Source organism: Somniosus microcephalus, chromosome 17 (genome assembly GCF_052327205.1).
Source record: "Somniosus microcephalus isolate GS21.2 chromosome 17, FLI_Smic_1.0, whole genome shotgun sequence".
NCBI lineage: Eukaryota > Metazoa > Chordata > Chondrichthyes > Squaliformes > Somniosidae > Somniosus > Somniosus microcephalus.
The window spans coordinates 33,630,461-33,658,455 of NC_141003.1; the positions used below are offsets into that span (position 1 = coordinate 33,630,461).

General features: G+C 44.5%; 1 protein-coding gene across 2 annotated transcripts in view; it reads left to right on the forward strand.

The window, feature by feature from the left end:
- Nucleotides 1-25,756, forward strand: part of lrrk2 (leucine-rich repeat kinase 2) — a 304,627-nt gene extending 278,871 nt beyond the window's left edge. For both annotated transcript variants that reach the window (XM_086010172.1, XM_086010173.1), the window contains 7 exons: nucleotides 6,063-6,256; nucleotides 10,242-10,314; nucleotides 18,426-18,607; nucleotides 19,679-19,831; nucleotides 22,392-22,564; nucleotides 24,036-24,116; nucleotides 25,273-25,756. In XM_086010172.1, the coding sequence (XP_085866298.1) occupies nucleotides 6,063-6,256; nucleotides 10,242-10,314; nucleotides 18,426-18,607; nucleotides 19,679-19,831; nucleotides 22,392-22,564; nucleotides 24,036-24,116; nucleotides 25,273-25,394 (978 nt within the window). In that variant the 3' untranslated portion in view covers nucleotides 25,395-25,756. The remainder of the gene's footprint in view (nucleotides 1-6,062; nucleotides 6,257-10,241; nucleotides 10,315-18,425; nucleotides 18,608-19,678; nucleotides 19,832-22,391; nucleotides 22,565-24,035; nucleotides 24,117-25,272) is intronic.
- Nucleotides 25,757-27,995: the final 2,239 nt, after the last annotated feature.

Sequence of the window (27,995 nt, forward strand, 5' to 3'; positions counted from 1 at the left end):
GTTGCAGAAAATGGGAGCGCGTCGGGACCACGCCGTTATTCCGCCTCCTCGCGCCTTTAACTCGGGCGCGTTTGCCAGCGCGCCACAGACCCGAATGGCAGAGGTGGGTGACCAATTAATCTCATTAAAATCCTTGTGAGACCCATAACAGGGATTTTAACCGGACCGTTTGAATTTCACTGGATTGCCACGGGAATCACGCAGCTCAGGAACCTCGTCTGTCAACTTGAGGTGGAAGCTCAGTGGCCATTGATCGACGTCATTAATGCAGTGCGTGGAAATCTCAGTAAATACTCCCAAATGACACCTGCTTACTTGCTTATGGGAAAGGCCCTTGCTGACTCCATTTGGAGCACAGATTTAGTTGTCTAGAGTTTGCACATCTTTTCTGCCACTTCAGAAGCCACTTTCACCACATTGCTAGTAACGATCACAACATTGACAGATTGGTCCTCTGATCGCTACTTGACCTGCCATCTATTACATCAGGTTGGGTGCCGCTTATACTATCTCACCTTGGTTCTTAAAATCGGACCAAGATGAGCACCAGCAGTAGCAGGCACACCAGCAGCAGCAGCAACAACAACACCACCAACCTTCTCCTCAATGACCTGATGCTTCACAGGAGAGAGGGCATCAGCATAGGGCTGCACCATGCCGGAGGCACTACCCCCAACACGGGGTATACAGGCAGAGGATGAGCTTCCTCTACGTGACTGAGCAGCAGTACCAAAGGAGGCTCGGGCTATCGTGCCAGGTCATCACAGACATTTGCAGCATGCTGGAAGAAGACCTGCAGCCCAGAGGATCTGGTGGACACACCTTGCCTGTGGCTGTCAAAGTCACCAGTGCCCTCAATTTCTTCGCCTCGGGCTCCTTCCAGGGATCTGCAGCAGATATTTGTGCTATCTCGCAGTCGGCTACCCACAGATGCATCATACAGGTCACCGATGCCATGTGTAACAAGGCAGCCAATTATGTGAACTTTGCCACTGATGAAGCCAGTGTTACTGAGTGTGCACTCGGCTTTGCCGCTGTAGCTGACTTCCCATGGGTGAAGGGCACCATGAACTGCACACGTGGCCATCAGGGCACCCACACATCACCCAGGATTGTTTCTGAACCGCAAGGGCTTCCACTCCCTCAGTGTGCAGCTTGTCTGCAACCATAGGAAAATCATCATGCATGTGTGCGCCAAATTCCCTGGCAGTTGTCATGACTCTTTCGTCCTGCGCCAGTCCACCCTCCCTCAGCTCTTCGCACCGCTAAACACACTTAGCGGCTGGCTGCTTGGAAACAAGGGCTATCCACTGAAGTCGTGGCTCATGACACCCTTGAGGAGGCCAAGCAATGAGGCTCAGGACTGCTATAATGAAAGCCACATGTCCACCAGATGTGTCATAGAGCAAACAATAGGCATGCTGACGATGCACTTCAGATGCCTTTACAGATCTGGAGGAGCGCTTCAGAACACTCCTGCCAGCGACTCCAGAATCATCGTCATTTGCAGTAACAAGGAACAAGGCGCCGAGTGCACAGTCTCTTCAGAGGTGGTGGAGGAGGAGCATCAGCTGGAAGACGAGGAGGAAACATAGAAGATAGGAGCAGGAGTAGGCCATTCGGCCCCTTGAGCCTGCTCCACCATTCAATGCGATCATGGCTGATCATCCAAATTCAGTACCCGGTCCCTGCTTTCTCCCCATACCCCTTGATCCCTTTAGCCTTAAGAAATATATCCAACTCCTTCTTGAATATATTTAATGTATTGGCCTCTACTGCCTTCTGTGGTAGAGAATTCCACAGGTTCACCACTCTCTGGGTGAAGCAGTTTCTCCTCATTTCTGTCCTAAATGGCCTATCCCTTAAACTGTGACCCCTGGTTCTGGACTCCCCGACCATCAGGAACATCCTTCCTGCATCTAGTCTGTCCAGTCCTGTCAGAATTTTATAAGTTTCAATGAGATCCCCTCTCATTCTTCTAAACTCCAGCGAGTACAAGCCCAATCGACCCAATCTCTCCTCATACGTCATTCCTGCCATCCCAGGTATCAGCCTGGTGAATCTTCGCTGAACTCCTTCCATGGCAAGAACATCCTTCCTCAGATAAGGCGACCAAAACTGCACACAATACTCAAGGTGTAGTCTCACCAAGGTCCTGTACAACTGCAGCAAGACATCCTTGTTCCTGTACTCAAACCCTCTCGCTACGAAGGCCAACATGCCATTTGCCTTCTTAACTGCCTGCTGCACCTGCATGCTTACCTTCAGCGACTGGTGCACAAGGACACCCAGGTCTCGTTGCACTTCCCCTTCTCCCAATCTATTGCCATTCAGATAATAATCTGCCTTCCTGTTTTTGCCACCAAAGTGGATAACCTCACATTTATCCACGTTATATTGCATCTGCCATGCTTTTGCCCAATCACCCAACCTGTCCAAATCATCCTGGAGTTTCTCGGCATCCTCCTCACAGCACACACGCCCACCCAACTTTGTGTTGTCTGCAAATTTGGAGATATTACATCTAGTTCCCTTGTCTAGATCATTAATATATATTGTGAATAGCTGGGGTCCAAAGACCGATCCCTGCGGTACCCCTCTAGTCACTGCCTGCCACTCGGAAAAAGACCCGTTTATTCCAACTCTTTGCTTTCTGTCTGCCAACCAGTTCTCTATCCAAGTCAATACCTTGCCCCCAATCCCATGTGCCTTAACTTTACACGCTAATCTCTTATGTGGGACCTTATCGAAAGCCTTCTGAAAGTCCAAATACACCACATCCACTGGTTCTCCCTTATCTCTTTTACCAGTTACATTTTCAAAAAATTCCAGTAGATTAGTCAAGCACGATTTACCTTTTGTAAATCCGTGTTGACTTTGTCCGATCCTGTCACTGTTTTCCAAGTGCTCTGCTATTACATCTTTTATAATGGACTCTAGCATTTTCCCCACTACCGATGTCAGGCTTACCGGTCTGTAATTCCCCATTTTCCCTCTACCACCTTTTTTGAATAGTGGGGTAACATTAGCTACCCTCCAATCCATGGGTACTGTTCCAGATTCCATCGAATGTTGGAAGATGATCAACAATGCATCTACTATTTCTAGGGCCACTTCCTTCAGTACCCTAGGATGTAGATTATCAGGCCCTGGGGATTTATCGGCCTTCAATCCCATCAATTTCCCTAACACTATTTCCCTACAAATACTGAGGAGCAGGAGGTACCTGAGGTACAGATGCCAGCAGCGCCGGAGCACATTGCTGCCTGGGAGGCCTGGTATGGCCCCATCATGACCAGATTTACTTAAATTCCTGCATTGCACCCGTTTGGCTGCCACATGCCTTTCCAAGTCGCCCCCCCCCCCCCCCCCCCCCTCTCCCAACAACACCATAAAGCATCCCTACAATGACCAAGCCATTCCTTTCACGCCAACCCCCATTGCTGGAGGTAAGGTTAGGTCTCCGCATTCACTCCATCTCACAAAGCCACTTCCAAATAGCAGACAAAAATGGACATGACCGGAAATTGGTGAAAATAAATACTTTTATAGGTGTCATAACAGTAATGGAACCTTAACAATAACACTTCTTTAAACACCCATGTGCTTACCCTTCTGTGTCATTTTTCTTTTATGCATGCTTCTGCGAGGTGCAACTCCTGTGACTTCAGCAGAGGTAGAGGCAGGCTGCTCACTTCCCTGCTACGACTGCGCAGACATTTTTAGTGGGTGTCCTGAGTTTTGGAGCCTCTGATGGCCCTGCCAAAGTCAGGCTCCTCCTGCGAATATGCAGGGGCAGACTTGGCCATCGCGATCCGAGGAAGCATCTGGGGCTCTGACTGACGGTGGGGAGAAGTGTGAGCGCTTTGAGAGGAGGCCCCACTTCCATGTCCCCTCTCACCAGCATCCCCCTCATGGCCACCCGCACTTCTCTGCTAGCAAGGAGCTGGAGAGCACCTTGTTGCATATCAGTGGGGCCATGAGGACCCAAGTCTACATTTAGATCCCTTCTGGACAGGAGGTCTATGAGCCTGTGCCATCTGTTCTCCATAGCTAGCATGTGCTCATGTGCGTGGCGCATTAGCTGCACCATGCAGGTGGCCATCCTTTCCATGGAAGAGTATACCGTCGCCATCGCCTGCAACATGGTCGCGCTCATGTTGGAGATGGACTCCTCCATTGTCTGCACATTTGCACACATCGCGGCTGCAAAACCCGCCAGAGCCTCCTGCATTTCTTGCTGCACCTTCAGGATCACCCTGTTTCTCAATGGCCCCTGACGCTCAGTGTCTGCATGCAGCTCAGCAGAGCGTGTAGCATCCTGCGCCTTCTGGCGAGGAGTCTCCACTGCTGTTCCTGTCAACACCATCTGCTCTTGCTCACTTGTGACTTGAGACACCAGGTGACAACACTACTCTATCTCACATAAGACCCATGAGCAAGGATCATGGACAGTCCTTTGACAATACTATTCTAGTAGACCCACAGCACGCCACACTTATCCTGGCCGGGTTTCCCGCAGTAGAAGTGTCAAAATTGGAAAAAGCCCCTTAACTGCCTGTTAACTGACTGTTAACAAGCTGTTAAGTGGCTATAATCCTCTTCCCGCTGCTAGGAGTCGGGTCTCTGTGCAAATCGGAGACCCGACTCCTGGGAAAATTGATTGGAAGCGGGTTCAGGACCCGCTGCCAATCTTTTTGATTTTTGCCAGCAGTCCTGCTTCCAAACCCGACCCCTGAGCGCCGGCAAAATCATCCCCTCGGTATTTATCCTTCATATCTTTGACAGTTGGCACTAGAGGAAAGCCTTTTTGTCCTGGAAGGGGGGAGGAGGGGCTGGCAATTGTGGGCTTTGGCATTGGTTGAGTTCCCCAAGAAGGGATCTATCAGTGGTACATGTATGTGGGAAATATTGATTGACTCATGCTATATTTTTGCCGGATACTCTGTTGACTACCTGTTGCAAACTGAAACAATAACCCCAGCTGAAGTGGCTTGTAATTTTATTGATATCCTTCTGCCTTGCAATCCTACCATACATGTGTCAAGACTAACTTACTGATGCTGAGGCACATTGATTTTGGCTCTGACCTCCATGAACATTAGACAAGCAATCTTTTCTTTGTGGCACCTTGAAACAAAGCTCAACTCCAAGTGGAATTTAGCAACCCATTCTGCTCTTGATGTACACTTTTTTTTCTCCATGTTTTGCCTTCTGGTCCCCTTGTAACATTCTACCAAAATGAATCTTCAAAATGAACAGTATTTTCATGTCTGTAATCTAACCACAAATTGATGAATATCATTGGTAGCACCCACTGGCACAGTGGATTTTTGTGGTTTACCATTCATTAGTAGACCCAGGCTCTGGTTTAACTCACTGATATGCAAATGTGTATCTCTACCAGATGTTACATTCTTATTTTTTTAAACATCAAATATTAACAGATTTCAAAAATAAACTTAATGTTAGTTTAACAAGATTGCTAAACAGTATTGCATTTCATTAATGTGAATAAATGGGGGAAATATGTAAGGGGAAGGGAAAAATTCTATTAGTGCACAGGGAAAGAACAAATTGTGGGAGAGGGAGAAACGGCAACAAGCCACAAGAGGGAGAAACAAAAATCCAACCAGGCGCTAAGCAGCCAGACAAAAAACTAATACAAAAGGTAGATAGGTTGAGCTTAACAGCAAATGCCTCTTTATCTATCTATCATGTGTATATATGAAAAAAATATATGTTGCATCAAGAACACGTTTTATCTGTCACGTCACAATTTAATTATTGCACATCGGGCATCATGCTGATGCTGAGTATCAAATCATGAGAAAGCATTTCACCGAATACAGACATCCCTCACCTTGGTGAGCACAACATTAATTCCCTCAAACTGTTACAACTTGCTGCTCTAGGCTTAGGGGTAAGAAAAGTAATGCTGTTAATGTTTTTAAGCGACAGAAATGCTTATCTGGTATAGCAATGAATAAAATAAAATTCACTTTTGCTTCCCCCAGATCACCAGTCATTTAATATGCCTTTTATTCTAAATCCTTGTCTAGGACATTGATGATAACTGCATTTTGTCCCTGGCACTGGTATCTGTGATTGGTGAACAAGTTAACTGGGTTGTTGCTGGCACTCAGTCTGGACATTTGTGGGTAGTCAGCACAGAGCATGTAAAATCTGTTCATCAACTTCGGAAGATGTCTGATTCTATTACCTGTTTGTTCTTCACCTATCATTCCAAACATAGGTAAGCATGTATTTAAGCAGCTTCTAGTGTTATACATATAGCATTGATATTTTTTTAAATGCTAAATAACTTGATTGATTTACAGTACTGTGGTGTTTTTTCCTATCCAGGCGCTATATCGATCAAAATCTAGGATTTCAATGTGTAAACTAAACTTATAGCTTTTTTTCAGTTTCCTGTTTATTGGTTTTGTTATGATTATAGCAGGATAGATTGATGTCTGGGTGTTCATTCAAATCTACATTTAGTTTGCTGTGTCTTCCATAGGAGTCATTAAAGATAACAGTCTAGCTGGAGGAGATTGCAGCTGGATCAGCAAATAATCTCTCAACACTATTTAGTAAAGTGTGGATGGCAATTATTTTTTAATGAGAAGTTATAGCCTGATCCCCTAAAATTATGCAGCTGTCAGTGGTCTACCACTTCTCAGTCATTGAAACTCAATTGAATATACAGTAAAACCTGTATAAACAGACACCTGCAAACAACAGACAGACACTTGTTGACAATCCCAAATAACGTACATTATATTAGATACAAACTGCCCCTTGAAACCACGGACAGAGGCAAATTACAAACTACAGACAGCCTTCAAATCACCAACTCCATTTGCAACTGAAAACACCAGACACGCAGGTAAGTGCGAGGTGACGACGGGTGAAAAAAATGGCTTTTGTGTAGTGGAGATTTTTTTACCCAATGTCCATAGCGGAGGAGAAACCCCTTTATCACTGGGATTGAATGCTTGCACAGCTCTATCCCAGGGATAGAAGATTTCTCTGCCGTTATGGATGGTGGGTAAAGAACTCCCCATTCCACAAAAGTCAGGAACTGCACTGCACTCTCATGAAATAGAACTTGGGTCTTCAGAGTGCTGCCTCTAGATTATTTACGTACCGATCATTAGATTAAATTTCCCACCACAGTGCGAATCCTACCGCCCCCGCCCTCCTCCCCGGCTCGGTAATGTTACCCGACCACTGCCATAGAGAGCCGCAACCATTGGCGCGCAGTCAGGAGGGGCTGGAGAGTCAAGAATCATGGGTGCTGACATTCAGGTGATCGTCCGGATATAGGGTGGTACCAGAATTTTCGGGATCTCTGAAATCTGGGGGGCATCTCCACATTCATGGTCGGGGGGGGGGTCATCTCTGGAAATCGGTGGGGGAAGAGATGAAGACTGGGGAATGAGGTTTCAGGGAGCGCAGGAAAAAGGGAAGAGAATGGGACTAGGAGTTGGGAGACTGGGGCTCAAGTGGGCGTGGGGTTGGCCACCGTGAATCTTTGCAGAGCCAGGAACAACAACATGGAGTGGGAGCAGCACTGAGAGGAGCAGCCAGTAAAGTGGAAGAACTAAAGGGGGAAGGGAGGAGGAAGGTTCTTAAATGAGGGCTATTAGACCATGGGATCTTTCACCACATGTTTCTAATTTAAAACTAAGTGCAGAACAGTGGAGCATAGGTGCAGATTGTGAAAGCGGCTGCGCGAGAGGAAAGTTCTGGTCAGAATGCGAGCAACGGGCGTGACGAGCCGAACACACACAACCCAACCCAAAACGCGCAAGCGGGAAAAACTAAACCTGCGGTTTGAGGATCAAATCTCAGTCCACCAGTACGTCAGGTACTGATGAGCTGCTAATAGCCCCCAGCCACTCCTCAGCATTTCGAACATTAGCAGCTGCAACACATGGAGGGAGGGGCCCCTGATCTGGGTCTGCAGGAAATTAATTCTCCCCCCCCCCCCCCCCACAAACCCCGAATTTGGCTGGGATCTGCCAGGCACTAGCTGGAGTGCTCTTGCAGAGTGCCCTACAGCACCCACCTCGCTCTGCAGGCTGCCAATGTAGCAGATCCCAGGATCAGGACATCTCTCCCTCAATGGAAAAGGACTCTGGGATGGCAATGAACTGGGAAACCCAACAAAACAAGAACTGAAATCACATCCTGTTGGCAGGACTCTAAAATTAAACGTGATCTCAGGTGAGAGATTTAAAAAAAAGAATGCTTCAGGAGATGCAGCCAATCCAGCTTACTGTAATAGCATGACCACTTTGAAAATAAGGCCACCTGATGCAAGTCCCTTAGGTGTCCCTAATATACAGGTTTCACTGTAGTTAGAAAAAAAACAGGGTATAGGATGTGTGTGACTTAGGTGCACATACATCTTGCGTCTAGTCCCCATGGCTTACTCGACTTGATAAATGCCACTAACAGGGATAGGGCTTTTTTTTTCGTTCTTGGGATGTGAGCGTCACTAGCAAGGCCAGCATTTATTTCCCATCCCTAGATGCTTCCATCAAAGCTGCCGGATTGTCATTAAAACCCAGCTTATTCACTAATGTCATTTTGTGAAAGCAAATGTAACCCCACTATTTAAAAAAGGAGGGAGAGAGAAAATGGGGAACTACAGACCAGTTAGCCTAACATCAGTAGTAGGGAAAATGCTAGAATCTATTATAAAGGATGTGATAACAAGACACTTAGAAAATATCAATGGGATTAGACAAAGTCAACATGAATTTATGAAAGGGAATTCGTGTTTGACAAACCTACTGGAGTTTTTTGAGGATGTAACTGGTAGAATAGATCAGGGAGAACCAGTGGATGTGGTGTATTTGGATTTTCAGAAGGCCTTTGATAAAGTCCCACATAAGAGGTTAGTGTGCAAAATTAAAGCACATGGGATTGGGGGTAATATACTGGCATGGATTGAAAATTAGTCAACAGACAGGAAACAGAGCGTAGGAATAAATGGGTCTCTTTCGGGGTGGCAGGTGGTGACTAGTGGGGTACCGCAGGGATCAGTGCTTGGGGCCCCAGCTATACACAATATATATCAATGATTTGGATGAGGGAACCAAATGTAATATTTCCAAGTTTGCTGACAGCACGAAACTAGGTGGGATTGTGAGCTGTGAGGAGGATGCAAAGAGGCTTCAAGGCGATTTAAACAAGTTGAATGAGTGGGCAAATACATGGCAGATGCAGTATAACATGGATAAATGTGAAGTTATCCACTTTGGTAGGAAAAACAGAGGCCGAGTATTATTTAAATGGTGATAGATTGGGAAATGCTGATGTACAAAAGGACCTGGGTGTCCTTGTACACCAGTCACTGAAAGCAAACATGCAGGTGCAGCAAGTAGTTAGGAAGGCAAATGGTATGTTGGCCTTCATTGCAAGAGGATTTGAGTACAGGAGCAAGGATGTCTTACGACAGTTATACAGGGCCTTGGTGAGACCACACCTGGCGTACTGTGTGCAGTTTTGGTCTCCTTACCTAAGAAAGGATATACTTGCCATAAAGGGAGTGCAGCGTAGGTTCACCAGACTGATTACTGGGATGGCAGGTCTGTCGTATGAGGAGAGATTGGGTCAACTAGGCCTGTATTCACTAGAGTTTAGAAGAATGAGAGGGGATCTCATTGAAACGTATAAAATTCTGACCGGGCTGGACAGACTGGATGCAGGGAGGATGTTTTCCCCTGGCTGGGGGGTCTAGAACGAGGGGTCACAGTCTCAGGATACGGGGTAGGACATTTAGGACTGAGATGAGGAGAAATTTCGTCACTCAGGGTGGTGAACCTATGGAATTCTCTACCACAGAAGGCTGTGGAGGCCTGTTTAAGAAGGAGATAGATAGATTTCTAGACGCAGAGGGGGAATATGGTATTGAGATAGAGGATCAGCCGTGATCATATTGAATGGCGGAGCAGGCTCGAAGGGCCGAATGGCCTACTCCTGCTCCTATGTTTCTATGATCTGGCCCATCGGCTGACATGTGACTCCTGCCCCACAATATGTGGTTGACTCCTAATGCCCTTTTGAAGTGGCCCGGCAAGCTTCTCACTCAAAAAATTGCTACTGAATAGATAAACACATTTTTGAAGTGCAAGCAATAATTATAGACTTGTTGAAACAACAGATATTTAGGAAAAGGAACCATGATTTATACATTTATCAAAACATTTTTGCATTTTTCCTAGCAAAGAAGAAAACTTCCTGTTGGTGGGGACAGCAGATGGAAAGCTAGCTGTTTTTAAGGATACAACCATAAAGGTAGATTCACCTTTTATTTATCAAAATACAGTAAACCTTGTGTATAAATACTTGAAAACAATTCAGGAAGTATAATTCAACCCATAACATTGGGTTTTATCTCCTGGAAGTTTTGTTGCAAATGCTACTCTTTCCTAGCATACTTTCATGAGACCCACCTCATGCTCCCTCGACCTTATTCCCACCAAACTGCTGACTACCCAACTTCCCTTCCTAGCCCCCATGTTAGCTGATATTGTTGACGGTTCCCTCTCCTCGGGTACTGTCCCCCTCCCCTTCAAATCTGCCATCATCAACCCCTTCTTCCGAATACACACCCCATCTCCAACCTCCCTATTTAAAAATGTGTTTTATGGGATGTGGGCGTCGCTGGCAAGGCCAGCATTTATTGCCCATCCCTAATTGCCCTTGAGCAGGTGCTGCTTTCTTGAACCACTGCAGTCTATGTGGTGAAGGTACTCCCACAGTGCTGTTAGGTAGGGAGTTCCAGGAGTTTGACCCAACGACAATGAAGAATCGGCGATATACCTCCAAGTCAGGATGGTGTGTGACTTTGAAGGGAACGTGGAGGTGGTGGTGTTCCCATGCGCCTGCCGCCCTTGTCCTTCTAGGTGGAAGAGGTCGCGGGTTTGGGAGGTGCTGCCGAAGGAGCCTTGGCGAGTTGCTGCAGTGCATCTTGTAGATGGTACACACTGCAGCCACGGTACACCGGTGGTGGAGGGAGTGAATGTTTAAGGTGGCGGATGGGGTGCCAATCAGTTGGGCTGCTTTGTCCTCAATGGTGTCGAATTTCTTGAGTGTTGTTGGAGCTGCACTCATCCAGGCAAGTGGAGAGTATTCCGTCACACTCCTTACTTGTGCCTTGTAGATGTTGGAAAGGCTGCCACTTATCGGCCCAAGCCTGAACGTCGTCCAGGCCTCTCAAGCCCTTGAACATGTTGCCTCCAAAATCTGTGCCCATCTTTCTCGCAACTCCATGTCTGAACTCTTTTAATCAGGTTTCCGCCCTGACATAGCCTTGAAACGGCCCTTATCAAAGTCACAAATGACATCCTATGTGACTGTGACCATGTTAAACTATCCCTCCTCATCCTTCTCAACTAGTCTGCAACCTCTGACACAGTTGGCCACACCATCCTCCTCCTTAGCTGCCTAGGCCCCAAGCTCTGGAATTCCCTCCCTAAATCTGCCCACCTCTCTACCTCTTTCTCCTCCTTTAAGACACGCCTTAAGATCTACCTCTTTGATCAATCTTTTGTATCACCTGTCCTAATATCTCCTTATGTGGCTCGGTGTCAAATTTTGGTTGGTAACACTCCTGTGAAGCACCTTAGGACGTTAAAGGCACTATATAAATGCAAGTTGTTCTTGTTATAAAGAGCAGGATCAAATTCTTCTTCCACATTCTGCATTCTACATTTACTGTATTTTTTAATATCAGTTTATTTTGAACCCACATTTTTAGAACACAGAAACAGGAATAGGCTATTCAGCCCCTTGCCCCTGTTCTGCCATTCAATTAAATCCTGGCTGATCTGTACCTCAACTCCATTTACCCGCCTTTGTTCTATATCCCTTAATACCTTTAGCTCCCTTTTGGGGGAGCAAATTTCAGATTCCACTTGTCTGACTTCTTGATTTTATTCCCTGTATTGAATCTTTTAATCAGTTTAAATACCTCAATTAGATCACCCTTTAACATGCTAAACTCAAGGTAATACAAACCTGTCCTCCATAATCTAACCCTTTGAGACACGGTATCATTCTGATGAGTCTACGCTGTACCCCTTCCAATATATCTTTCCTGAGACGTCATCCAAAATTGATGGCAGTGCTGCAGAAGGGGGATCTGACCAAGGTTCTGTACAACTGAAGCATAACTTCCTCACTTTTGAATTCCAATGCCTTTGCGCTAAAGGCCAGCATTCAATTGGCCTTTTTGATTGCTTTTTGTACCTGTGATCTGTGTAGTTGTACAACTAAATCCCACAGCTCCTAGGGTGAGAAATTCATCATAGCCCCGTTTGGGGTGCTAAAACTTTGGAAGCGGAAAATTTATCACTCGGTGCTAATGATGGGAGGCTCCCGCGAAATTCAGTTGTAGCGCTCCAAGAGGGTAGTGAAGTGCTAAATCAAGCGCTATCACTTCCCTTAGAGCGCTAAAGGGAGTGAGGGGGCGGCATCGGCAGAGCGCTGATGAATGTTCTATGCAGCGCTGCCCTCCCTTAAAGGGAAGGGCCAATGCTCACAGCAGTTAAAGGTAAGGCTGGGGATGGGCTGGCAACGGGATCCGCGAGGAGTAGCCCCAAGCACTGAGTGCAGGGCTGATCAATCGCGACAATTACATTTTTTAAAAAACAGCGCAAAGGGATGAGAAAAAAAATTTGGCCTACCTGACCACCAATCCCTTTAATTACCACTCCCCAAGCAGCCGGCTGAGGTCACAACGCCTCCTGCAGCTGCCACTGCTGATGCCCAGTGAAGTTGCAGGGGGCAGAAGCGAATTTAGGATCCGGAGCGGTAACGGGGCGATGCACACTGGATGACGTCATGATCTCCGGGGTGCAGGAAATTGTGACGGTAAATTTTACCACCGGCACTACCCGCCTATTGACTTTTATGGGAGTTGCTGCTTTTGCCACGCCCAGTCGGTACGTCATTAGTGCCCCCTGGAGGCGACAATGGGAGATGCAAAGGAGGCCAATTTCTAGCCCCTAGTCTCTCCATTAAGAAAATATTACAATTTGTCCTTCTCAAATCCAAAGTGGATAATCTCGCACTTCCCCAGATTGAACTTCATCTGCCACAATTTTGACCACTTACGTAGTCTGTCTATGTCCCTTTTGTAACTTCCTCCTCCCATTCACACAATTTACTGTACTTCCTAACTTGGTGTCATCTGTGAACTTAGATATACAATTCTCTATTCCTTTATACAAGTCATGAATATATGATGAAAAGCTGAGGCTCCAGTATGAATCCCTGGGGAACACCACTTATCACATCCTGCCAATCAGAGAACAAATCCTTTATCTCTATGCTCTGTCTCCTACCTCCCAACCATTTACCAAATCATGTGAACATTGGGTTGTAAAATAATTCTGTTTTAAGTTATTGAAACAGCATTATTTTATAGTGCAATGTTAATTAAATAAAAATATTGTTGTATATTACTTGTCATTCCTGAAAATGTAGTTGAGATCCATTTTATTGTAAAGATTAGTGGTATTAATAATTATGTTTTATTAACCTGAACTGGCTTTGCGAAGGAGCTCAATTGATAATTTTAGCAGACTTAAGATATTAATATCTTCACAACCAAACTGAGTAAAGTGAAGTTTGTGTTTGAGTTCCAACCATGATGTATACTATTGAAGTGTATACATTTGTGATTTTTAAAATGTTAATTTTTAGAAGAATGTAGATTTAATAGTACCATTTTCCCTACTCTCTGGTACTAAAGTGGAGTATTGAAAGGTTTTCACCAACACAAGTTATGAATGAGTAAACCCTGTTGGATTTTCTGGTTGCTTCTCTTGTTTTATTCACAGCAAACTCCTAGCCCGGATTAGGCTTGCAACCAGGAGCTTTCTGACTGATGGGGTGGAAAATATTTTGGAGAAAGCACATGACATTGCAGCATAGCAGAAGGAGGAGGCAAACATGTTTATATTTGTTCAAAAATGTCCCAACATATCTAAAGAATCCCAGCAGTGCACAGCTGCATTAAAGTAGGCAAAAGGATATTTGCCCTGTTTGGCATTGGAGGGCATTTTTTCCACAGAAGAGCTGTGTGGATTGTGTGGAAGGAGGTGACAGAAAGTCAATGCCAAGGGAAGGTTATCTAGGAATACCTTACACTGTAAATGGGCAAAGTATGTATTCTGTAAACACTCAACTTGTTGCTCCTTGCCTGAAGCTACGTACAGAACTCCACAGAATATAAAACTTTACAGATCTTTCAGATCTTTACGTGCCTGAACTGCAGCAGGGCAAACATCTTAAAACTGGAACTATTGTTGATTTAATACATGCACAGGTGAGTTTACAAAGCCAACAAAACCTAGTTGCATAATGTACGTTCATTTACCCACACACATTAGGATGCATGGTAGGTGTTCCCTTCAAACTTCTAACATATGAAAAATCCTTTTCTGCTTGCAGGACAAGGCAGCACATAAAAGGAGAGAGCAAACTTGCATGGGATGAGAGCCCTGCAACTTTAACTCTTTGGGCTAGATTTTGTGAATGGAGGCGGGACTGCTGCTTGTTGGGTCTAAGTCCCGCCTCCATCATGTTCTGGCCAACCAGAGGGATTTTCCCCTGTGACCTTGTTAAGCCCGCCCTGCGGGCTCAGCAGGCCAATTAAGGGGAAGTCATTGACAGAGCATGTCAACGTCTGATGTGCCATCTGTCAAGGTTTCTTGAAAGAAGAAATGTCAGCGTTTGACAGCTCTGTGAAGTTGTCAAACACTGACATTCTGTGTAGTTTGATGAGCCCTTGTGTTCAGGGCTCATCAAACCTTTCAACTTTGTAGAAACAGATGACTGTTGGTTCGGAGGATCCAACAGCCAGTCTGTGAAATCTACAGCGAAGATGTCGGGACTCCGGAACCACCGTGGCTGGTGGCTGATGGCTGTAGGCAGAAACAAAGGTAAGTGAATATTTTATAACACTTAACACTCACCTCACATACTTACCACTCCACACTTGCACCCATCACTCACCTCTACATCTCACTTTCAGGCCCCTCTGACCCCCGCAGACCTCCTACTCGACTCCTCCAACCCGGCGAGGTTCTCCGAGGTCGGGAAGCCTTCACCTGAAAAGGTAAAATGGCATTAATCCTTTTTTTTACCTGTTAACTACCTGTTAACAAGCATTTAAAAGAATTTAATCCCTTTCCCACCTCGAGGAGACGGGACCCAAAGCAGGACATCTTCCCGCCTCCTGGCAAAAGGGCACGGAGGCGGGTTTGCCATCCGCCCCCACTTTCTGCAACTTTACCGGCTGTCCCGCCTCCTCGGGGCTGACAAAATCCAGTCATGGAGTCCCGTTGAAGAGGTAGAGGGCTAAATTGGATAGCCCCCAAAACGGGCGGGGGCTCACGATGCGCGATTACCCTGCGCTCATTCCATGTGATGTGGGCAGCGCGCCAACTTCATGCTGCCTGCTCATTAACAGGCAGCCAGCGCTAACCACACTGTTGAGTGGCTGCACGCCTCAGCAGGGGGCCCAAAATTGTGAGAGGCTAGCTGCTCTACTTAAAGCCAGCTTGCACCTCTTAAAGGGAAGGTGCATTGTGGCTGAAGCAGGTGGTGGAAGTCCTTGTACAAGTCACTCTGACCTGGAAAAAGACTGAATAATGGCACAACATGGGAGAGAGTGCATTCCAAGGTTCTCAGACGCTGCACTGGTGGAGGAGGTGGAAAGGAGGAGAGAAGTGCTGTATCCACAGGGGGTCACGAGGCCCTCCAGACAAACACTCAGAAGGCAGTCGGACCAGATAGCCCTGGCAGTCAATGCCAGGAGCCAACCCACCGATGCAGTGTCGCAAAAAGTTCAGTGACCTCTCGTGAGTGGTCAAGGTCAGTTAATTCATCTTCAAATGCAATATCCCACCAACTGCACCACTAGCCTCAGTCCCTTCTCAATGCACCACACACCCATCACTCACCTACCAATAATCTCAATCAATCAGGACTCATACCGAACATTCATAGCTACCTCACCCTCACACACTTAGCACTGCTGCAAGCCTCACACCTACACACTGCCAGCTATTCAACTATGACATCCACATCACCCAAACAGATTGCACCACACTCACTGACACATATCCCTCTCTCTTGCAGGACAAGGTGACGCATAACTGGAGGCAGCATGCGTAATCGGCAGGGTACAGGTGCTCCTGCATGTCTTTACCCCATGGAGGAAACAGTACTCGCCATCATTGAAGCGGCCAATGCTGAGGCCGTGGCCAGTGGTGGGGGCTGAAACCATAGAAGATGATGGTATCCTCATAACTAATGCTTCTTCTTGCATCACACTTCCTCTTCATCCCTCAATCTCGTCAGATTTACAAGCTATAGATTGTGTAAGGATGCACCTCTTGCTTCCACCCCTGCCCGCCACCCCCCCCCCCCCCCCAGCTCTCCTCACCACAACCCTACCCTTGTGCCTTTCTTTTTTCAGATACCCAAGAACTGCAACCTGGCCAGGCAGTGGTGGAAGAGCAACAACACATTGATGAAGAAACACTGTCACTTAATTGCACACTTGCAGCCACCAGCTCAGATACTGACACTGCGCGTAATTTAGAGGATAGCATACAGGCAGGATCTGCACGTAGTGGGACACCGGGCACGAGTGGGCTGCAGCCAGGGTGGGGGGGTCGGAAAGGGTTGCACAGGTACCAGCTTACCGGAGGGCGAGGTCACACACGAGTTAAGCTGCAGAGGGCTCAGATGAGCACTTCGATGGGGCAGGCTACAGAAGAAGGCTGATTAGTATGCCCAATAAAATGTTTGGTGCATTGGCAAGCCTGCCAGAAAGTCTGTGCAATCTAAAGGAGAATGGAAGAGTCCTGCACCAACTTGGCATAGGGCTTTGTGCAGAGCCTAGAGTACATCCTTTCCAGCATGGAAGTGGTGGCCAACACCATTAGCGCACTTGTAGACCCAACCATGATGCAACGTTTGCTGGCCAATGCCTGAGCTTCCGTTGCAGCACAGGCAGCAGCCACCCAACGTCTGGGTGCTGCCATACAAGCTGAGACTGCTCTCGTGCAAGCTCAGACTCCTGCAATCATAGCTGCGGATACCAGTATTCAAAGGGGCTTGCAGTGTGTCACAGTAGTCCAGCAATCTGTCCTCTAACAGGTTACTAGGATTGCTGAGGTGCCGCCCTGGGGGAATGGCATTCGCTCCGTGGAGCACAAACCCACTGTCATCTCGCAGGATGACCGCATTCATCCTCCCACCACTGCCACTCTGCCAGGGCCCTTGCTGTTGCCTGTCGGCCAGCCAGCCCAGACTGCTGCTGCCCATGCCGTGATGGTGCAGTTTGCAGCTGGGCCTTCTAGGCCCAGAGGTGTTCGAGGTCGTCTTCCAAGGGCATCTGCAGTCACTTGCTGAAAGGCCACGGCATGCTTTACCTTCTTATGTGGTCTTATCTTGCTGATCTTATGTGGGTGAGTTGATTGCATAGTGCTTTCCACATGAGAAGTTTGGGGAGTTGTACAAGTGCTTATTATTGTGACATTAACTTGACTTGTAATATTTGAATTTAGTTCTTGTACTTTAGAAGTTATACCCAAGTGAGTGTTTATACTGTGTATTTTATTCTCCCAACTGACTGAAACCCTGTATGGATGTCCAAAACAAATTGTTGTTTGTGTATGCAGTGAGGAATTGGGGTTTTCATTTCTGAAAAACTTTTTCCACGATGAAGCTGTTGGCAACTCATATTGTGATCTTCTGGTTTTTGTTGCTTAATACTGCATTGCCTGGTGCATTTATCCTGTAGGCTATTGAGATCTTTTTTGTTTAGTTGTTTTTACATTGGAGGAGAGTGAGCAAACTGAGTTACTCTGCTGCATTTATATTTTTTTATAATTGACAGCTGGTCTTCCTATCAACTCAGCGGCACTGGGGAGGCCTAACATTCCACTCGTGCGCAGGCTGACCATGCCATTTTACTCAGCATGCATATCCAAAGTACTATATTTATCAGCTCCAGTAACACTGACAGCAGCATATCCTTCGAACAATAATGCCAAAGTAGTTTTTATTTGTAATTATTTGGGCATTCCTCATTTCAAAGAAAGCCTTGCTTAGAACAAATTTTGTTCAAATTGATGGCGTGCATGTATGTCTGCCTGCACTTCATTCATTCAGGTTCTTTATTTGAGTGGTTTACAGAACCATTGAGATTGATTATGTTTAGAAGGGGTTATATTTACCAGCATGATTTATTTTAAGCGTGTTTTCAGAGGTTTTCTGGCCTCAATAAATGTAAAAGCAAGGATTCTGACCGATGTTTCAAAACCATATGTTCCTATACTTAAAGCAACACAAACTGTAATTTGTGGTTTATTCTGATCCAACAGTATCAAGATGGTGCACCACTGAAGGTTGTGGATATCGGTGACATCAGTACTCCTCTGGTGTGTTTGAGCATATCGTCCAATTCAGGACAGATAATCATTTGGGCAGGATGTGGAACAAAGATCATATCACTGAGCAGCGATTTTACAGTTCAGAAGGTGATAGATACAAAAACAAGGATTCTGTGAGTTATTAGATTCTTTGGTTAGAGTTAAGTTTTTTGATTTTGAGGTATAAACTTTAAATATATTAATTAACTTTTTTTTCTAAGTATTTTAGTACATCTTGCAAGTGTGTAAACCAATATTTTCAGTGGCATTTTCATCTCCACATACTCTGAAGAGCTGCCTATGGAAGCTACAACAAACTGCAGCCATTTGAAATGAGGTGTCTTAAAATATTGCAACTTTGTCATCTGTAAATGATGGTCTTCATCTTGTGTCTATTACTTTAACTCCCATTGTGACTCATTTAATAGTTTAATTGTTTCACTTTTTATTTTCGAAGTATTTTGATACAATTTGGTAGAACCAGGCCAAGCATAATGACTATTGTGCCTACTCAGATGGGCGTGTGCAGTGCCCCTGCTAAATGGATAGCATTTAGTCATTCTGTATGACCCAATATCTCCTGGCATATCGAGAAGGACAGGCTAAAGCTAACATTGTTAATCTTGTTTTATACACAACTCAAGGTAAAGGAATGCCAATGACGAGCGTGCCTTTTAAGAAGAGTTTCAACTTGACAGGCAGGTTAGCTTCCACCTAAACAGTACACGTCCCTTAAAGCCTATGATAATGTTCTGCAGTTCCTGCTCTTAGACAGGGAGGTGGGGCAGCAATTATTCCTCTATGGTTAATGTTATTTGTTTATGGATGAGTTTATACCTTAAGTTCAGCATTCTTGCGAAGCAGCTGCAGAGTCAGAGCCTGACTTTTTTTTCAGCTGAACAAAAACCTTGGTATCCCACAGCTCCAATGTATAAAATTTGAATAAATATAATTGGTTTCTGTTGGCCTGTGTGCACACTTTTTGCTGTCTCTTCTCAAGAATTTATCAAATTGGATCCCATGAAAGAGGTGACCTAGACTAAGTTTCACCATCTCAAGGAAAAAGGTCAAAACTCCATTATACAAATCTTTGGACGTATTCAGTCTAAGAAGGATGATTTCCTGAACTGTTAAATTTACCATCCACAGCATACAAGTAAAATAAATGAAGATAATTTACTGTATTTCCACCATTTCTTTTGCAGAAGACAGCAGAAATATTATGGTGATGGAAATATTATCACAATGGTGATCGATAAATATATTTATCTGGCAAAGAAGGACAGCCATGTTGTTGAACTATGGGACAAAAAGATAGACAGAATGAGTGTGTCAATTGACTGTGCTTCTATTCTTAAGTAAGTATTTAATCAACTTCAATTTGTCAAAAATATTGGAGAAAATAAATGTGCCCTTCAATTACGGTTATGAAGTTATTGCCAAGGAGTGGATCAATAATTTAATACTATTGTAGGATATAGATTATGTTGTTTGAAGTGAAGAAATTTTAAATTGCAGTCTGTTGCTGGCACAATGATAGTTAATGCGAGGATTATAGGTCAAGCATCAATCAGTAAATGTCAGCTTGCCATTGTACTGTAACTGGTTTACATCAAATACGGCTAGATTATTACCATTTATAGTCAATAGATAGTAATTTTAGCCCATAATATGATGATGTTTCCTACAACTTAACCCAGCTGTGAAATAAAAATGTTTTGTGATCATGTCCCACAATCCACTTCACTCTGCACTACTCTAATACATATTTCTTAGCAGCTGGATATAGTGATGTTGGCAGAAACCTGCTATCAGATTGCCTGCCCACTTTCTTGGTTGTGGAGGACTTGAGGGAGATGAATATTTCATAGCAGAGCATCAAAGACTAAATTCTGAGTGGTTAAGCATTAGTTAATGAGTGCAGAACATTAAAATAACAGTTTGGCTATTGCAAAAAAGTGCTGCAGTCTCCATTAAAAATAGTGGATAGAGGGATGTTATGGGAACACATTACATATTCATTCACCAATATCAGAAGTAGCAATTTAGGTTTCTAAGATGTTTTGGAATGCAATAAGATGTAGGTTTGTGTGTCATCCTCCACCTTAGGACACATTTTTTCATCACTTTTTTTAGGGGGAGGAGGAAAGCTACCATATTTGAGAAGTGACATACTTTGAAACTTTAAACTTTTATCGAGAGTGTCACTATTTTTCCAGTATCTTTGGATTAAGAAATATTCTCTCAAAAGCTCAGAATCTTGTCCTTTTTTAACCAATTTAATCTGTCTGTAAACTTCCATATCCAAACCCACCTACTTTTCCTTGCCCTCACATGGGGCTCTGGCAAGCTTTCAAATACTGATTAGAGTGAAACCACCAGAAATGCAAATCCCTTTGTGCAGTGTAAATGCATTCTTTAGTAGTTCAGGTGCTCAGCTGAAGTTTCCTTAAATCGGTGTTGTGACATCATCACACTAATGTATGAACCTGAACATAGAGTGCCAGTACAAATTGGCTTTCCATCTCTTACTATAACATGAGAGCAAATCCCCCCTTTGTGTAGTACAACTGCACCCGCAAGGCCCCCACCTTTTCTATCTCTTCAAGCGCAATTTGTACTTCAGGCAATGAACAAGTGCAATAAACTCTCCTTCCTGCTGCTTTTTTAAAAACTTCCTTTACCAAGTTTGTGTGACAGGTTTTTAGTCTGCAGTTTAAATCCATGGATTTGTGTCAGCCGTGACTCGGTAGCACTCTCACCTCTGAGTCAGAAGGTTCTAGGTTCAAGTCCCATTCCAGAGACTTGAGCAGAAATATCTAGGCTGACACTCCAGTGCAGTAGTGAGGGAGTGCTACACTGTCGGAGGTGCCGTCTCTCAGAAGAGACGTTAAACCGAGGCCCCGTCTGCTCTCTCAAGTAGATGTAAAAGACCCTGTGACACTATTTTGAAGAAGAGCAGGGTAGTTATCCCGAGGGTGTCCTGGCCAATATTTATCCCTCAATCAACATCACTACAGAACAGACTATCTGGTCATTATCACAGTACTGTTTGTGGGAGCTTGCTGTGTGCAAATTGGCTGCCGTGTTTCCTACATTACAACAGTGACTACACTTCAACAAGTTCTTTCCTTCCTCCCTCCCTCCATCCACTGTAAATCTTTTGCAAGCAGCACCAAAGAAAGCCAAGGCTTAAGATACTGTAAAATCCAGTTGGAGTAATTTCCTATTTCATCATTTACTATTTTATTGCACTTGTGCTTCAGATTTTCAAGAAATGTGAGAACATAACTTAGTAAAATATAAAACAAAAGGAGGCCCTTTAAGTCTGTTTCTTTTGCAGCTTGTTTATTGTGTACTGTATCATGGCTTGGCCCAACCCACTTAGACACCTAAGGAAAAGTTCTGCAAACTTACTCCTAGCCCCCCTGAGGGTGAATCAGGAAAAGGCCAAAGGTGCCTGTTCTAATCTAGCATTGTACACAAGTTGCTTTTAACATTCCACCATATGTTTTTTTAAGTTAAGTACTTCAACAGCTTGTGTTTCACAGTTTATGATCATCTTTCTTGCTACCTGTAGCAGATACTTCATGGATAGCTATAAGATAACAATTTGATTTCCACAAATGAGACAGCCATGTGACTCTCTCAGGCGGGAAAAAAAAGTCCCCTCAATTACTTGCTGATCTGGAATTTCTGATGTGAAATTATGGCTTCTTGCAGTTAGACAGGGTTAACTGATAAAACACAATTGTGCTTTATTTAAAATCTTATCTTCAGAATTAAACTATATGCCATTGTGATTCATTATTTTTCTGTTCATTATTTTAATAAGTTATCTTGAAAGGGGAAAAATTGTAAGTTAATTCGCAATCCAATTTAAAAACATTTAAAATTTTTAAAAAATAATTTTCCTAGGAATGACACTTATTCTGCCAGAGTGAAAGCACTTCATCTTCAAAAGTCAGCTGCCCTTTGGATTGGAACAGGAGGGGGTGACGTCATATTATTAGATCTTTCCACTCATCAACCCATCCGGGTCATTGATAAATTTTGTCACTCTGTTAGAAGTATGGTGACCACACAAATGGGTAAGGTTTTGAGACTGAGAAACTGTTTTATTTGAATTTAAGTATAGGACATGGAGTAGATAGGACTGTGCATTACTTACTGGAAAGTATCTTGACAACAGCTGGTATAATTATATAAACTAAAATATGCAAATCTTTACTTGGGAATATTTGTTTTTCTAGCTGGTTATTTTAAAATAGTGGTAGTCACAATAGGTAAAATAGTTGGATCCAGTGAAGAGTCTCTAAAAATTTTCCAGAGTGCACACTATCAACTGCTTGGTAGTGGGTAAGACTACGGTGGGGTTGTCACATAATGTTAGGTACTGCCACGTTACACTCAATTATTCATTTAATGTTACACTTATAGTGCTGCTTATAGATGTAATACCTTTGGGGGGAAAAATTGGGTTGCGGCCCCTTTGGGGCGCTAACTTCGCCGGGGCGCCACTTTTAGCGCCCTGAAAAAGTTAGCACCCCCGCGCTCAAAATTCATCAGTAGCGCCCCAAGAGGGAGGCGGGGCGTTACTGGAAGCGCCCCATCTCCCTCTTGGGGCGCTGCGAGTGAATGTCGTAGTGCTACGTGCTGTGGCACGTCGCGCCGCGGTACTGCAGGCCTTCCTCCCTTTATTAAAGGGGATGGGCCGAGCGCAGCACAACCCGGGGCTCAGCTGGGCCACCAGGGATCAGAGTGCCGTCAAAAGAGCCGGGCACTCGAGATGAGTGCTGGGCTCACGGAACGCAGCCAGCACTCCAAGGGAGGGTGGGGGGGGCTGCACAGAAGGCTGGGGACGGCAAAACGGGCAGGTGCTGGCAGGCACACAGCAACAAAAATGGCCGCCCGGCACCTTCCCTTCATTTTGCGCTGCCCCGGCCACAGGTAGGCCCCTCTGATCCTGTCGGACATAGCGTCCGTTGGTAAGTCGGGGCGCTACCGAAGATCGCAGCCGGGGCGCTGTGCACGGTGATGTCATCGCCGGCGGTGCAGCGCCACGGGGCGCTAACCTCCCGCTGAATTTCGCGGGAGGCGTTAGCGGCACCGCGCCCAGGCGCTAGTTGCTTTGCACCCCGTTAGCGCCCTTTTAGGGTGCTAACTGGAGGCACAAATCAACTGAATTTTTCCCCTTTGGAATCTTGAAACCACTCACCATTTTTAATATGTAATGCAATAGATGCTTGTATAAAAGGACAGACATGGATTTCTGACGGGAGGATCTGCTGCCAGTGGTAGAACTACAGCTCCTCCACTGCTGGGAGGGTCTAATTACATAGATGTTTACATAGATGATGTCCATTTATAAATTTGGACATACGAGTTTATGAAAGAAAATGATAATGGGAAGCTTATGCAAATGGAAGATTTTTAATAAATAAATTACATAATTTTCATCTTGAGTATTTATGCGTTGCTTTTATGAAAGGATTCAGATTATTTGTCTTTCAATAGTATTTTTATTGATGCTGAGCATATTTCTTTAATTCTTTGTTTTAGAAAAGGGGCACCTTTACACTGTCATGCTGATCCTAGGAAATGTCTCTAAGGATTATTATGAAAACAACAAATGGCAGAGTGGTATGTTCATTTTCTGAAAATGTTGTAATAGTTGAAGAGAAGTAAACAGAACTTGTGTATTTAATCAATGAATAAAGTAACTTTTGGCTTCTGTACACCCACAGTTGTATAATTAAGTGAAGATTTTCATACAAAACAGTGCATAGATTTACATAGTTAAATGTAAAAAGAAATTGAACTGCAAGATCTAATTCTACATTACCAAATTTATACATTTACAGTGTTAATTATTGACCCAAAGCCTACTAGCTTCATATAGTGTGCAGGTTGGATATTAGCAATAACTGATTCAAACCCTAAGGGGTCGATTTTCATTGTGGAGTAGGAATTGGAGGCGTGCGGGGGGTTAAAGTCCCGAATTCGGGGTTCCCGCCCCCAACCCGCCTCCATGTAAGTTTCAAAGGAGGCTGGTACCCGCCCCGCACTTGTACCCGCCTACCCGAGGTGGGACGGGATTAGTGCTAATTAACTACCTGTTAACAGGTAGTTAACAGGCACTTTTTAGTCTAATCCCTATTTAAAGCTTGGAAGTGTGGGATTCCCGATGGCTCCAAACCACACCAAGTTAGAGGAGGCAGGCCGTCGGGTTGAAGGACTTTGAGGGGCCGAGATGTCGGTGTTCAGGTGAGTGATGGGTGCATGAGTGCAAAGGTAAGTATGTTTGGTGTGTCTAAAGTGTGTAAAGGAGTTTAAATTACCTGTACTTACCTTTTCAGCCTTCCTTCCTCTAGGTTTCAGGAGTCCATCACCTAACCGGCACAGAAAGCAAAATAGCTGCGAACTGTCAAAAGTGACAGCCTGCAGCTTTCTGTGCCGGTGAGATTTCTAACTGAGTCTGTGTAGAAGGACTTGGGTTAGAAGTAAGACTGTCGGTGTTTGAACAGCTGTGAAACGCTGATATTTCATCTGTCCAAAACTCTTGACAGATGAAATTTCAGTCTGTGATGTTGCCGGGTGGCCCTTAATTGGCCTGCTGAGCCCGCTGGGCGGGCTCAACAAGGTCAATCAAGTTAAAATCGCGTGGATTGGCCGCATCTTGATGGAGGCGGGACTACAACCCCGAAAGTTGTAGTCCCGCCTCCTTCCCGACTTCTGAATGAAAATCACCCCCTAACTGCTTCTTGATATTTCAACTACTTTTAATTACATGTTTCAGAATTGCAACCGCAGCTGTTTGTTTGGGACATGAACCTTCCTTATGAGATCCAGAACCTGAAGAAGCACACTGATATGAGAAGAGAAATAACTGAAAAAATGAGGACTGGTTCATTGGAATGATTGCACATGGGCAAATACATATGTATACATTTCCTTCAGTTAATTTAATGTCTTTGAAGATATGAAATGGTAAACCTAACATTTCAGCATTCTACTTAAGTCACAAAAGGCAGTTTTAATATAAAATTCATACTGCTTTTTTAATATGGGATATTGCACACAAAGGAGCTACAATACCTCCCATGCTTGTCCCATCATGGAAATCCCCTCTGTAGAGATTGAAGCTAGACACTTTGACTAAGTATGCTATTGTCCCAGCAATCATATATTTTTGTTACTTGTCATACTTTATTTAAATCTCTAGATCGCTGAAGTTTGGCACTCATAATATTGCAAGAATATAAATAAATTTACATTTTGGATTCTTGCCTAACTTGATTGATTGATTTGCCAGCACAAAATGATGCTGGGAGAGTTAGAAGTTGGTGGTTTAATGTACCATTCTCCATGTTGGCAGTTAAGTGCTACACTTGCTGACAATACGTGAGCACTGATTTTCGGGTCCAGGAACAAACCCAGTTGGAGGTCACCAAGGTGGGATTTGTGCCCAACCAATTGGCTCATTACTGACACCTCAGGAATTTTGGGGGTTTGCTGAATTACAATAAGCTATGAATGTTCATGATCAGTTATTGGGAATGATGCTAGGAGTTCACCAAGGAGTGGGGTTCAGGATATCATGTCCTTAAAAGGCTAATCACAACAATGGCAACCTTTAAAAATATATGGCCAGCTACTCTTGATATAGGGGCAAAAATTGTGGTTGCCTTCAAAATGGCTATAAACACTTTCAAAACATATTTGAGCTACTCACCCCCACATAGGCACGTTTGAGGCAAAAAACAGGAGCTGGTGATGCCCAGTGACTGATGCAGTAAAAAGGAATCTGAGGGCTGGTAATTGATTGACATGGCACATGTTTGATGACTGTTAAGGTGGAAGTGCTACTGCATGAGGTATGTATTATGAGGACTGCCTTGTTTGGCACTCCAGGGCACTTTCCACAGAAGACAACATGCCTGGCAAGAGGTGGGAGCCAAGTTCAACGCTGTACACACTAACTGCAGTACCTGAGAACAGAGACAAGAAGATGGAACACCTTATAAAAGCTGCCAAGGTAAGACTAAATAACAGTTCCACTTATCATGTGCCTATGCCTCCCACAAAGTATTACAAAGTAGATTGTTGCACATATACTGCTGCCCCATGCAAGCTCTCACAAAACCTTATAGGTCTGACATGCATACCCATAAGGCACATATTTTAGCTGTAAACTATTGGAAAAAGCTTAGCACATCAACACAGTTAAAGGACTTTACACATAAAACACAACCTAGCGTCATGATGAGCTGCAGCTTCGGCATATGTCTGTCACTATCCATGTGTTCCTTCAATTTACAACATACCAGGAGTACTTCTCTGGTTGCATGGAAAAATAATGTCATACAAGGAAACAGACCCAAACAGGAGGAAGCTTTAGAAATTATAAGTCCTTGACTCCCTTGAAGAAGACCATCTTCTGTATAAGAGCATCCCTTACTTCACACAGGCATACAAACAATATACATAGTTAGTGTTACATAGTTATGTTGGGACTACATTGTACAAGTGTACTAACACACAAATCAAGTGTAGCAGCACTACGATGCTGGGAAAGTAGTGCGCAGGCGCTGCACAGTGCACTTGGAAATATCACGCCGCACCATGCGGCAGGCAGCCATTACAACTCAAATAAAACTAGTTTATAATTACAAACTACGGAGTCCAGAGGCGCCTTTACAAAGCACTACGAGCGCTAGAAGACATAACATGGTGGCAGCGGTATAAGTGAGTAAAACTTACGCAAATAAAAACGATATCAGATTGAAGAAAGAAATTTAAAAGTAAACTCTGCAGCGTTTTAACTGCGAATCGTACGGGCAGCTAAAATGGCGGCGTCCAATGCACTGACCGCGAATATGCTCCCCATCATGAACTGGGAAGCTGACGATATCGTGGAAGCTTTCCGGAAATTTAAGCAAAAATGCGAGTTTACATTTAAAAGTTTCCTGAAAGGCTCCTCCGATGAGGAAAAAGTCAGCTACATTCTACTGTGGGCGGGAGAAAAAGGCTTAGATCTCTAACAGCTGGAGTTTATCCGAAGAGGATAAAACGAACCCTACGGAGATTTATGAAAAGTTCAGTAACCATCTCGAGCCTAAATCAAACCACCGCATACACGGGTATAAATTCCAAAGCTTAAGACAGGAACCTGGTGAAACGGCTGACAATTTCCTGACGAGATTAAAAAACGAAGCCAGCAAATGCAAGTTTACGGAACTAGAAGAAAGGCTGGTAGACCAACTAATATGGGGATCAGCACATACAGAAGTGCAAAAAGAACTAATAGGAAAAGAAAAGCTCGGAATATCGGAAGCCATAGGTACAGCGAGGGCTCACAAAGCCACAAAACAACAGATAAAAATGCTGAATACTCATACGGCTGACGTGCGGACAACTCCCGAACCGGATCACAGAGTAGATGCAGTGCGCGAAAAGCACAGCACACAAAAACAAGTATGACAGCGGGAAGAATACGTGTAGAAAATGCGGAAGACAACA